Source organism: Drosophila montana, unplaced genomic scaffold (genome assembly GCF_035044405.1).
Source record: "Drosophila montana isolate Dmon_TW-CO22-7 unplaced genomic scaffold, ASM3504440v1 contig_1505_1, whole genome shotgun sequence".
In the NCBI taxonomy this organism is placed as follows: Eukaryota; Metazoa; Arthropoda; class Insecta; order Diptera; family Drosophilidae; genus Drosophila; species Drosophila montana.
The window spans coordinates 4,735,723-4,747,750 of NW_026996452.1; the positions used below are offsets into that span (position 1 = coordinate 4,735,723).

The window sequence follows — 12,028 nt, forward strand, 5'->3', positions numbered from 1 at the left end:
ACACATGAAATTCCAAATAAAAGCTTAGCGTGTTAGCTATTCCCTTACATACATACATAAATTGTAGTTTATTATAAGATGTGCAATACAGTTTATCGTACACATTCATCACACACAATTAAAACGGAACGTCAGAGATTTATTTGTAATCGAATTGTTAATGCGTTTCTATTAGTTAATTATTACCCAGCGAAAGCAAAAGAAAGAATGTACACCAAATATTTTCACGAAAATCAGAATCATTTTTATGCAGTCTAATATAAGTAATATTACATACTCAACAGAGCGAAAACCGAAACTTCTATTGAAACATTTTACGAACTGTATAAAAACTTCTGTTGCAAAAAAACAATATAAAAGTAAACGAAAAAACACAAAAAGAAATGTTAGTGCAAAATAAATGTGTAAAAAAAATCTTTCGTCTTTTCATACATTTATTCATTTCTTAAATTAGATAAGTTCATCAAATAGCAGATCGTCATGTATTTAAACTGGGTGGCAACTCTGCTCAAATATATTGAGGTGAGGTGACGAAGTTTTTGGCTTAATCTAGCAATCCAGAAAAAGTTATCAACTCTTGAAACATGATTATAACTGAAATATTCATTACAAATATACTACTCACACAAGATATACATAAAACATAACACTCCAACTTATAAAATAAAACAAAAAAAAGATATATTCACAATGCCGTGTTTTAAGCAAGAGAAGAGCCTAGATTTCCGCTCCCGGCGGGATACCACAAACGATACGGATCCGATGGCTCCGAAGCCAGTTCGTCCGCGGGCCATAAAATACCATGGACTCTTCGGCATGTCCATTGCGGCCCAGCATCTCATTGTTGACGATAACTGGACTCCGGGTTCGGTGAATGAGCAATTTGCAAACATGGCCGAACTTCTAGGTACGTGCTTCATGCTATTTGCGCACAAATCCTGTTATCCTGATCATAAAATGCTTCCTTAGAACGGCGCGTAATATACAAACGACATGAGACCAAGACGAATCATTCGCGTCTTTTGGTGGAGAGAAAGCATTTGAAAACGCAGTGCACCGATGGACGCCTTAAGCTGAAGAAAATCTCGTCCGGGAATAACGCCCATAAGATACGCAACATGTTGATCAAGCATAGGGATATGCAACGTCTCTACCAAAATATGCCCATTCACCTGATTGCGGACAATATTAATCAGCGCACCTTTGTCCTGCGCAAGGAGCGGGATCGTCTGGAGGCGCGTTTGTCGGTGCTAAAACCGCAATATAAAAACTTATTAGTTGGTCAAATGTTAGCTCAGCGATCAAACACATATTAAGACTCCACACTTTTACAGGTAAATCGATCGAAGGTGGAAAATCTGATCAAGTATAAGAATGAGTTTGTGCTGGAGGAGGAGCAGCAATCGCGCGTATTACGAAAGAAAATAGAAAATTCTAACTTGCGTTTGAAAGCCATTCGCACCATTAACACCACATACAAGAAAATGATCCAGGTGCTATTACAGGACGAAATATTTTATGAACCAATCTTGCGCTCTCTCGACGACGACATGCAGGATCAGGTGAATTTTATAAAGCATATACTCTACCTTGGCATGCCAGCGATAGCCAAATTTAAGGAACTCAATAACAAGTTTTTGCAATTGGAGTCGAAGTCGCGAAAAAATCTTAGAGCCAAGCTACAAATATTGAACTCCCTGAAAAAGCCCGTTGTTAGCGGCCAGCCGGTCGTCGTCAAGGTCAAAGAGTTATCAGCAGACCCCAAGCGCTATGTGCGTAAGACCAAGAGCATGCAAGCTCTCAAAGCCCAGCTGCGGTCCATTGAAAAAACGATTAAAAACTTAAAATTAAAGACCTTATGCTCGCAAGCAAAGGAGATCTATCCTCGGTAAGTCTTCTTAAGTCCCTCAAAAACTGTATCTAAATCTTCGCCACAGCATTAAGGGTAGATTTAAGGACAATGTAAACATGCGTCGTAAGAATGAACATGATTGGCAAAGTAAACAAATGCTGCGCACCAAAAAGAAATGCGCTACTTTGCTCTCGGCTCTATTAATAAACAATCTATCGGAGGAGGAAATTAAGTAAGAAGCTTTTGCATTTATTTATTCTTACTTTTTCTATTTTGATTATCTGCTCGACAGTCGTCTGGCGCGCATCAAAGAATTAAAAGAAATTCTGATACTTGAAAACGAATTTGAGGAGGAAACTGTCTCGCATATTAGGAACCGCGCCGATCTCTATGTGATGTTGCGGTGAGCTGTTAAGAAACCCACCGTATTTCAATCAAATTTTTAATTTCCATTTGTGTTCACAGCTTATTTCTTTGGAATTTGGTAGTAGTCCTCCGCCATGTAAATCGCAGTCCCAAAGAAGTTCGCAAAGATTATCCAAATTCGTATTTAAGGCTGCCGCTTCTCAAATTCGAGCTGTACAACGTGTATGCTGTGCCCCCCGAGCTGGTTCCGGCAGATAGTTGAGTTGAGTTATCCTATTGAAGGAATCTTATATAATTATTTTTTTTCTGCTATACACAGTCGATGTAATTATGACTTTTCTCAAGCGTTCTGTATACAAGCTGATGAAGGGCTACAGTCCGCAGATGAGTGCAAGTTTAAAGCAGAGTAAAAATAGTTATCATCTCGCTTTCCTGGCTACTTTTGAGCAGCGCGAAACCAACCAAGGCGAAGAGCAAGATATAGTGGCGTTAGGAGATGATTTAATTAACGACAAGACCATGGCCAATATTCCGAATCGCAAAAGGATCAAGGCACAGAGTGCCCGAGTTGTAGAAGAAGCTTCCAAGCGGGAACAACAATAGCTTTTTGTTTGGCTTAGTGTCTATAAACATTATTATATTGTCAAAACCATTTAAACTATCGTCGCAAAATTTTTGTACATTTGACTTATCAATTCTTAAAATACAACAACGATCGCTTTTTTAACATATATATAAGTTAGTCGATGCCCCTAGAAGCTAGCACTCCCTCCCTTTAGTTATTATGTTATTTTTTTGTATAATAATTAATCACGTAAATAAATAAATAAATAATAGTTTTATAAGTAAGACTATACAAAAACGAGAAAGAAGGTCCATCTTCGGCTCGCCGAAGATTTAATACCCCTGCAGACACAACCTTTTCATAATGCTCATAGTGCTTTGTCCGTATCTAAGAAGCACAGGGAAAGTAGTTAATGCCAAGCATGGTGCAGATATCTTGAAACACAAGGACGTCTTTCATATAACAACTTAATTTTCGACTGTTCGTTCCTATGGCAGCTATATGATATAGTAGTCCGATGTAAATAAGATTTTAAATAAATGGAGGGAGCATAGTAAAATTAAACAAGAGGTTCTAGTCGGGATGGGATACCCTGAACCCTCTTCTTCCAACAGGCGATAGGTATAAAATGATAGATACTTGATATGTATATACTATTCTAGAATCTACATGTCAAGTTTGATGACTCTAGCTCATATTATTTACCAAAATTGCCCAAAAACAGGATTTCGATATCGATTTTTATCGATGACTTGGAAACGGGGCAAGTTATCGAATATCGGACACAAATTCGATCTACGCGGGCACTAGGAGGACCTACAGCTAAAATTTCAAGTCTCTAGCTCTTATAGGTTCTGAGATCCTTACGTTCATACCGACAGACAGACGGGCATGGCTAAGTCGACTCGGCTGTTGATGCTGATCAAGAATATATATACTTTCTGGGGTCGGAGATGCTGCGCGCCGAGGCCATACTCACTCGCGTCAGTCTGCAAGACGAATTTGGCGGAAAAGTCCGGACAAGCTAACACAGGGGCAGTCGTCAAGCTATCTTTCAATTGACGCAATGCCTCCTCCTGTTCTTGCTCCCATGCCCATGGGAGCCTCAAATTCTCTACATGCTGTTCTTTCGTTGCTCCTATTACCACGATGTCGTTTAGGTAGGCGAATGCATGAGGCTCCATCTCCGGCCCTTTTACCGTATCCAAGGCTCGCTGAAATGTCGCACACGCCGAATGTAACCCAAATGGAATCACCCGCCATTGGAAAAGACCTCTTCCAGGGACCGTGAACGCCGTACACTCTCGACTGTCGGCTGCCATTGGTATCTGCCAGTACCCGTGCTTTAAATCCAAAGTGGAAATGAATCGGGCGTGACGCAACCGTTCCAGGATGTGATTAATACGAGGCACAGGATAAGCATCCGGAATGGAATGCGCATTGAGTTGTCGGTAGTCGATGCACATGCGCCACTCAAGTCTTCTTCTTGACTAAGACGATTGGGGCGCTGTGCGGACTACCCGAAGGCTCGATGGCATTCGCCTGGATCAGCTCATCCACTTGCTCATCAATCACCCTCTGCATGGCCGGATTCTTCGGATAATATCTCTGCTTCAACGACTTGTCGTCCTTTAGCCGGATCTTGTGCTCCGCGATGTGCGAGACTCCTCCGAGCCCCTCGAAGAGTGCCAGTTCTGACTCCAGGAACTCCCTCAGTTCCGGATCTAGATCCGCTGGCCACTCCGCCTCTTCGATGCTGTTCTCGCCCCCTCCAGGTACCACTTCGACTCCAGATAGAGCTCCACGATCGCTCGACTCTGACAGTCGCTCCTGGCCCCCTGCTTCCGTGTGGATTCTGGCCATTGCTCCTACTCTGTCCTTTCCTTGGCACGTTTCCGCCGTGCCGCTTCCGTAACCAGCGTAGATCTGCCCTTGCAGCTCTACGCGCCGCCTCTTGGGCTCTTCAGGCTCTCGATCTGAACCGGACCTCACTTCCTTTTTCACGACCTTTTCCATCGGGTGCCGAGCAGGTGCTCCCTTTCCATGACCTGGGAGGCCTTCCTTCGGTTCCCTCTTGGTATCCTCTCTCAGTAGCCGAGCAGGTGCTCCCCTTTCATGACCTGGGAGGCCTACCTTCGGCTCCTCGCTCGTTCCTGGCCCCACGACCGGTGCCGTCACTGCCTCTAGGACCAGTTCCGCCTGGCCGCAGCGTATGGTAGTTCCCATTGCACTCAGGAAATCCATACCCAGGACGACGTGGTCTAACATTGAGGGCATGATGAGCATCATCATGCTGATTGTTTTTCCCCCTAGGCTGACGTCTAATCTCAAGGCCTTCCCTACCTCTAGGGTGGACCCATCTGCCAGCCGTATGCGCGCCTGTATGTCCTCCACTCTCCCCCGAATCGCCCACTTGCGTACGCAATCTTCACTCATGAAGCTGCGAGTGGCCCCTGTATCAACGGTAGCAGGCATCGTTCGTCTGCCAATCTCTACCTTAGCGACGATCCGGCCACCGTCCACCTTCAGTGGGTGTCCTACTTCTGCGTTCCGCGTGTCTCGGCGCCGACCCGATCCTGGCCCGGGCGACGCCGTTGCCCGCTTCCCGCCTCCGCGCGGCGACAACACTCCTGACTACTTCTGCCCCGGCTTCCACATACCCAACAAAATAAGACGGGGGCGTTGGGACATTCCCTGGCGAAGTGCCCCTCCTGTGCGCACCTACGACACGCTCGTCCCGGATCATATCCATTCCCGGCCCCTTGGCTTATCATCCGATGGGCCACCTCTGCGTGAGTTACGCGGGTGGGGCGGACACCCTGTTGTCTACAACGGTCGTTCCGGATCCGCTGGGAGCAGATCGGAACGGGTTGAGATGTCCCCCCGGGGATTGTGCCGCCCTCGCCCATTCTGCACTATTCGAACTCGAGACACCCTGGCTCACGGGTTGGCTTCCTGAGTATTCCGCCCTCTGCCTCACGACGGTCTCGTATTCTACAGCCAGTTGAGTTAGCTGGGATAGGGTAGAGAAGTCTTGCCGTCACACACAAAGCCTGTTTTCCGGAGCGGCGTTTTCGTATATCCGGTGCAGCTCTTGCGCCGGCTCGTATCTAGCGTGATGCATAAGAGCCCTCAGCTCTATCAAATATTCCTTGAACTCTTCGCCTACGCGCTGCCTACGGGACCGGATCTCGTCCTCAAGCCTCTCGAAGTAACGTGGAGGTAAGAAAAACTCCAGGAAACCCCTCCTAAACACGGACCACGGCACATCCCTTAGTCCACTGCTCAAAAACCAACGCGCAGCCCTGTCGCAGAACACTTCGCTCATTGACCGGGGCATTCGGTCGAGGGCAATGCCATAGGTGATGGCGCACTCCTCGAGATCCTCTAAGAACCCAAGGGGGTCGGAACAGCCATCATACCTCATGCCCCACTTCCGAACTTGCTCCGGGACATTGGGAAGTGGCCTCGCCTCCGATTGAGGGTACGGTCTAGTGTGGTAGGGACCACCACCCGGTTCGGCAGGGGACCGCCCTACCTCCGCGTTGGCCGCGGTTGCTCGACGGTCTTCGTTTTTACCGAGATCAAGAGCCTCCTCCGCACCCGAGACGGATAAATTCGGGGTGGGCGCCTGCAAACGCCCGTACAACTGGGAGCTCCTAAGGTCGAGCTCCGATTTTTGATGCGACCGCCCGCCAAAGTCGGGTGGGACGCCCCAGGATGACAGCTCAAGAGTTTTAGCGTACTGAGATTCCAGCTGGGCAAGCCGAGCCCAAATCTCAGTTGAATGGCCGCCATCCTGCACGTAGGTGGACAGCCGCTTACGCAGCTCCTCCACGCGCCCTACCTTGTCCAGCCCGAACTCACGAGCGATCGCCACTAGTTCCTCCTTGCGCCGCTCTCTCTCGTGGACTCTCGCTTGATTTTCGTGGTTGGTGTTTGGGCGATTCTCGTTCCGTTGATTTATGTAACTCTCTTTGGTTTGTGCAGGTTTATTTTCTTTTCATTTATATTTATTAATATATTTTTGTTGTTGTTTGTGTTTTTCCGTTTCTTTTTTTTTTTTTTCAATTTGAACCCTTAACAATATAATAAAAAAAATCTGCACTTAATGTTCGTTTCAATATTGACCATCCGTCACTTTGGTCCGTATTTGTCTTTGCCTTTGTCACTCGTTTATTTTATTTTCCTCGGGTAATTATTCATTTATTTATTCACTTCTGTATATACATATATATATTTTCTTTTTTTTTCTATTTTTGGTCACTCCACAAACAATAAAAAAGTAAATAAATTTTTTTTTATAACTTTTATAAAAATCTTTTTCTTGTTGTTGTTCACTTCACACAAAAAAAAACTTATCCACTTGACGTTTTCCCATCTTTAAATCCTCGTTCATTTACATAACTCGTATTGTATTTGTCTGTTTTTATTGTTCACTCCATATTGTTTATCATTAAACGCACCCGTTCTGCTTTCGCCAACTGTACTGACGAATTCAACTTTTCACCGCGCGTGAACTGTACAGCCGCGACCGCGGCGCCTTAACGGCCCTTCGACGCCGACGTCGACTGTGTGCGAGCGTGGTCTCGGCGTCGCCCGTCTGGCGCGCGCACGCTGTACTTTTACGACCGACCGTTATGTTTTCGTCTCTTTGCTTTGCGTGCTAGATTTTTGCAAGCATTTTCGTCGCTAAAATGCTGCACGTGTTCATTTTTCTGCCTCTGCCTAACACAGGGTATAAAAATGTTCGCTGGGGTATACTGGACTACCTAATACCCCTAGTTTTATACTTCACCCATATATGATATTATTATTCTCTTGTTCTCCGCTAGGGTACTTTCCCTTTAGGGTATGCTACACTAGCGGGCCGTTGCCTCGCACTACACTACACTCGACTACACTATCCCAGTAATACCCACTCCTGGGCTACAGTCCCTACAGTTGAACATCGGCTTATTCCGATGTTAGAACAAACAGGGTACCGGAGAATAAAGAACTAACGAGTTTCTTTTGATAAACACGGCATACGCACTTTTGTTCACTTATTATTTAACGCTATCTTGTCGTATTTCCTAAACTAAGACCCTGCCGCACTGTTCTGGAGCTCTAGCGCTCCGCTACACACTCTATGATTTTTCTCGTTGCGACGCACGTCTACTCACCCTTAAGGTTCTTTCCAAAGTCCCGGCACGCTCGCCAGCGAACCGTGCGCATGCCTCGGTCGCTCAACTTCGCCGCGAGCTTTCGCAACTTCACCTCGGAGCTTTCGCTCTTCGCCGCCGAACTGAAGTTGCGCTCTCGAACACGGTGTTGAGCAACCGATCAACAACGCACGGTTGCTGCGGCGGCCGGCGGTTAAATTCAAATTTAAATGATGCCCTTGCTGGCTACGTGGCTCCTTGCCCTTAATTTACTATGCTCTTATTCTAATACAATTAATGCTTATAAACTAACAATACTTGCATCCTATAACTACAATTATGACCACAGTGGCCGCCTCACAATTTGCACAAATACAATCTACCCTCTTTACCCATTTTCAATGGGTTCAGGGTATAAAAAGTTTACAAAATATGAAGTTTATTGGGCAATTGGCTGTGTATTGGCCAATTCGTGCTTTCAAAAAGTCTCGATATATTGAAAAGAAGAACATTACTTTCATTAAAAATTCGAAATTTTCGAATGTTTCGAGCATTAAATACAAATATCATGAAATATTTTTGTAATTGTGTTTTTTTTATTATTATATATATATATGTAATGTCTAAAATGTAATATGTAAATAAATCATGTTTATAGACACAAAGCCAAACAAAAAGCTATTCTTGATCCCGCTTGGAAGCTTCATCCAAAATTTTGGCACTCTGTGCCTTGATCCTTTTGCGATTTGGAATGTTGGCCAAGGTCCTGTCGTTAATTAAATCATCTCCTAACGTCGCTATATCTTGCTCCTCGCCTTGGTTGGTTTCGCGCGGCTCAACAGAAGCCAGGAAAGCGAGATGATAACTATTTTGACTCTCATTTAAACTTGCACTCATCTGCGGTTTGTAGCCCTTCATCAGCTTGTATACCGAACGCTTAAGAAAACCGAAAATTACATCGACTGTGTATAGCAGAAAAAAGCAAATTATATAAGATTCCTTCAATAGGATAACTCAACTCAACTATTTTCCAGATACAGCTCGGGGGGCACAGCATACATGTGGAACAGATCGAATTTGAGAAGCGGCAGCTTCAAATACGAATTTGGATAATCTTTGTGAAGTTCTTTGGGACTGCGATTTACATGGCGGAGGACTTCTATCAAATTCCAAATGAATAGGCTGTGAAAACAAATGGAAATTAAAAGTTTGATTGAAATACGGTGGGTTTCTTAACAGCTCACCGCAACATCACATAGAAATCGGCGCGGTTCCTAATATGCGAGACAGTTTCCTCCTCAAATTCGTTTTCAACTATCAGAATTTCTTTTAATTCTTTAATGCGCGCCAGACGACTGTCGAGCAGATTAAAAAATATATTATAAATAAAAAGTTATTAAAGAACAATATGAATAAATAAATTTAAAAAGCTTCTTACTTAATTTCCTCCTCCGATAGATTGTTTATTAATAGATCCGAGAGCAAAGTAGCGCATTTCCTTTTGGTGCGCAGCATATGTTTACTCTGCCAATCATGTTCATTCTTACGACGCATGTTTACATTGTCCTCAAATCTACGCTTAATGCTGTGGCAAAGATTTAGATACAGTTTTTTAACCGACTTCAGACTTCACACTTCAGACTTCACACTTCAGACTTCAGACTTACCGCGGATAAATCTCCTTTGCTTGCGAGCATAAGGTCGTTAATTTTAAGTTCTTAATCGTTTTTTCAATGGACCGCAGCTGCACTTTGAGAATTTGCATGCTCTTGGTCTCACGCACATAGCGCTTGGGGTCTGCTGATAACTCTTTGACCTTGACGACGACCGGCTGGCCGCTAACAACGGGCTTTTTCAGGGAGTCCAATATTTGTAGCTTGGCTCTAAGATTTTTTCGCGACTTCGACTCCAATTGCAAAAACTTGTTATTGAGTTCCTTAAATTTGGCTATCGCTGGCATGCCAAGGTAGAGTATATGCTTTATAAAATTCACCTGATCCTGCATGTCGTCGTCGAGAGAGCGCAAGATTGGTTCATAAAATATTTCGTCCTGTAATAGCACCTGGATCATTTTCTTGTATGTGATGTTCACGGTGCGAATGGCTTTCAAACGCAAGTTAGAGTTTTCTATTTTCTTTTGTAATACACGCGATTGCTGCTCCTCCTCCAGCACAAACTCATTCTCATACTTGATCCGATTTTCCACCTTCGATCGATTTACCTGTAAAAGTGTGGAGTCTTAATGTGTGTTTGATCACTGAGCTAACATTTGACCGACTAATAAGTTTTTATATTGCAGTTTTAGCACCGACAAACGAGCCTCCAGACGATCCCGCTCCTTGCGCAGGACAAAGGTGCGCTGATTAACATTGTCCGCAATCAGGTGAATGGGCATATTTTGGTAGAGACGTTGCATATTCGTGTGCTTGATCAACATGTTACGTATCTTATGGGCGTTATCCCCGGTCGAGATTTTCTTCAGCTTGAGGCGTCCATCGGTGCACTGCGTTTTCAAATGCTTTCTCTCCACCAAAAGACGCGAATGATTCGTCTTGGTCTCATGTCGTTTGTATATTACGCGCCGTTCTAAGGAAGCATTTTATGATCAGGATAACAGGATTTGTGCGCAAATAGCATGCAGCACGTACTTAGCAGTTCGGCCATGTTTGTATATTGCTCATCCACCGAACCCGGAGTCCAGTTATCGTCAACAATGAGATGCTGGGCCGCAATGGACATGCCGAAGAGTCCATGGTATTTTATGGCCCGCGGACGAACTGGCTTCGGAGCCATCGGATCCGTATCGTTTGTGGTATCCCGCCGGGAGCGGAAATCTAGGCTCTTCTCTTGCTTTAAACACGGCATTGTGAATATATCTATTTGTATTTTATAATATGTTGGAGTGTTATGTTTTATGTATATCTTGAGTGAGTCGTATATTTGTAATGAATATTTCCAGTTTTACTATGTTCCAGCAGTTGATAAATATTCCTGGATTGCTAGATTAATCAAAAAACTTCGTCACCTAACCTCAATATATTTGAACAGAGTTGCCACCCAGTTTAAATACATGACGATCTGCTATTTGATGAACTTATCTAATTTAAGAAATTAATAAATGTATGAAAAGACGAAAGATATTTTTTTACACATTTATTTTGCACTAACATTTCTTTTTGTGGTTTTTTCGTTTACTTTTATATTGTTTTTTTGCAACAGAAGTTTTTATACAGTTCGTAAAATGTTTCAATAGAAGTTTCGGTTTTCGTTCTGTTGAGTATGTAATATTACTTATATTAGACTGCATAAAAATGATTCTGATTTTCGTGAAAATATTTGGTGTACATTCTTTCTTTTGCTTTCGCTGGGTAATAATTAACTAATAGAAACGCATTAACAATTCGATTACAAATAAATCTCTGACGTTCCGTTTTAATTGTGTGTGATGAATGTGTACGATAAACTGTATTGCACATCTTATAATAAACTACAATTTATGTATGTATGTACGGGAATAGCTAACACGCTAAGCTTTTATTTGGAATTTCATGTGTTTTTCAATGTAAATAATTAACTTTTCTTTAGGTTGGCAAGCTAATTTCTGTGTTAATTGAAAACATCAACATTTCTTTGGGAATTCTTAGGTTTATCTAGATAGTACATACATACTTTGTTCATGTAGATAGTACTGGTAAGTATGTTAGTTTTTTTCTTTTTTTGGTTTCTTTTTAAAGATCTAGAGTAAGGTTTTCCTTTGAGTAGGGTATAGCTCAAATAGCAGCGTAGAAATATTGTCATAAAACACTTTTCTTTTAAGTTTGTCGTTTTGTTTTAGTTCGTGTAAAATTTAGCTAAATTTACATTGATTTATTCGGTAGCTTAAGCTTTCATGAAAATTCCATGCCTGATTGTTGCCTCTAATATTATTGCATTGGTGTGTATATGTGTGTGTGTGTGTGTGAGAGAGTTGCCTACTCTACGGCGCCCCGCTGTTTATTTAAAAGTGTTGTCTACTTTTAGGCATAGCGCAAATTATTAAATATTCTTTAGGTACATATTTATTTTCAGTATCTTAAAAATTAAATAATCACAATTTCGAAA

At 43.0% G+C, this 12,028-nt stretch overlaps 2 protein-coding genes across 2 annotated transcripts; one reads left to right on the plus strand and one right to left on the minus strand.

Annotated features, from left to right (window-relative positions):
- Positions 1-604: 604 nt before the first annotated feature.
- On the plus strand, positions 605-2,956 carry LOC135436568 (uncharacterized). The gene is made up of 7 exons (XM_064694207.1): positions 605-907; positions 970-1,277; positions 1,335-1,888; positions 1,938-2,084; positions 2,145-2,255; positions 2,318-2,475; positions 2,538-2,956. Exons 1-7 carry the CDS (start codon positions 691-693, stop codon positions 2,819-2,821), a joined length of 1,779 nt encoding a protein of 592 aa, XP_064550277.1. The 5' UTR covers positions 605-690; the 3' UTR covers positions 2,822-2,956.
- A 5,545-nt stretch (positions 2,957-8,501) lies between these two features.
- LOC135436560 (uncharacterized) lies at positions 8,502-10,881 on the minus strand. Its single transcript, XM_064694195.1, has 7 exons — positions 10,576-10,881; positions 10,206-10,513; positions 9,595-10,148; positions 9,366-9,512; positions 9,172-9,282; positions 8,952-9,109; positions 8,502-8,889 (listed from the first exon to the last, which is right to left on the minus strand). The coding sequence occupies exons 1-7, from the start codon at positions 10,790-10,792 to the stop codon at positions 8,606-8,608; spliced, it is 1,779 nt and encodes a 592-aa protein (XP_064550265.1). The 5' UTR covers positions 10,793-10,881; the 3' UTR covers positions 8,502-8,605.
- Positions 10,882-12,028: the final 1,147 nt, after the last annotated feature.

Coding starts and splice junctions, on each gene's coding strand:
- LOC135436568 (XM_064694207.1), top strand. CDS start 691: ATGCCGTGTTTTAAGCAAGAGAAGAGCCTAGATTTCCGCTCCCGGCGG. Junction 1,278..1,334: donor CGCAATATAAAAACTTATTA/GTTGGTCAAATG, acceptor ACACTTTTACAG/GTAAATCGATCGAAGGTGGA. Junction 1,889..1,937: donor GCAAAGGAGATCTATCCTCG/GTAAGTCTTCTT, acceptor TCTTCGCCACAG/CATTAAGGGTAGATTTAAGG.
- LOC135436560 (XM_064694195.1), bottom strand. CDS start 10,792: ATGCCGTGTTTAAAGCAAGAGAAGAGCCTAGATTTCCGCTCCCGGCGG. Junction 10,514..10,575: donor AAACATGGCCGAACTGCTAA/GTACGTGCTGCA, acceptor ATGCTTCCTTAG/AACGGCGCGTAATATACAAA. Junction 9,283..9,365: donor CTATCGGAGGAGGAAATTAA/GTAAGAAGCTTT, acceptor TCTGCTCGACAG/TCGTCTGGCGCGCATTAAAG.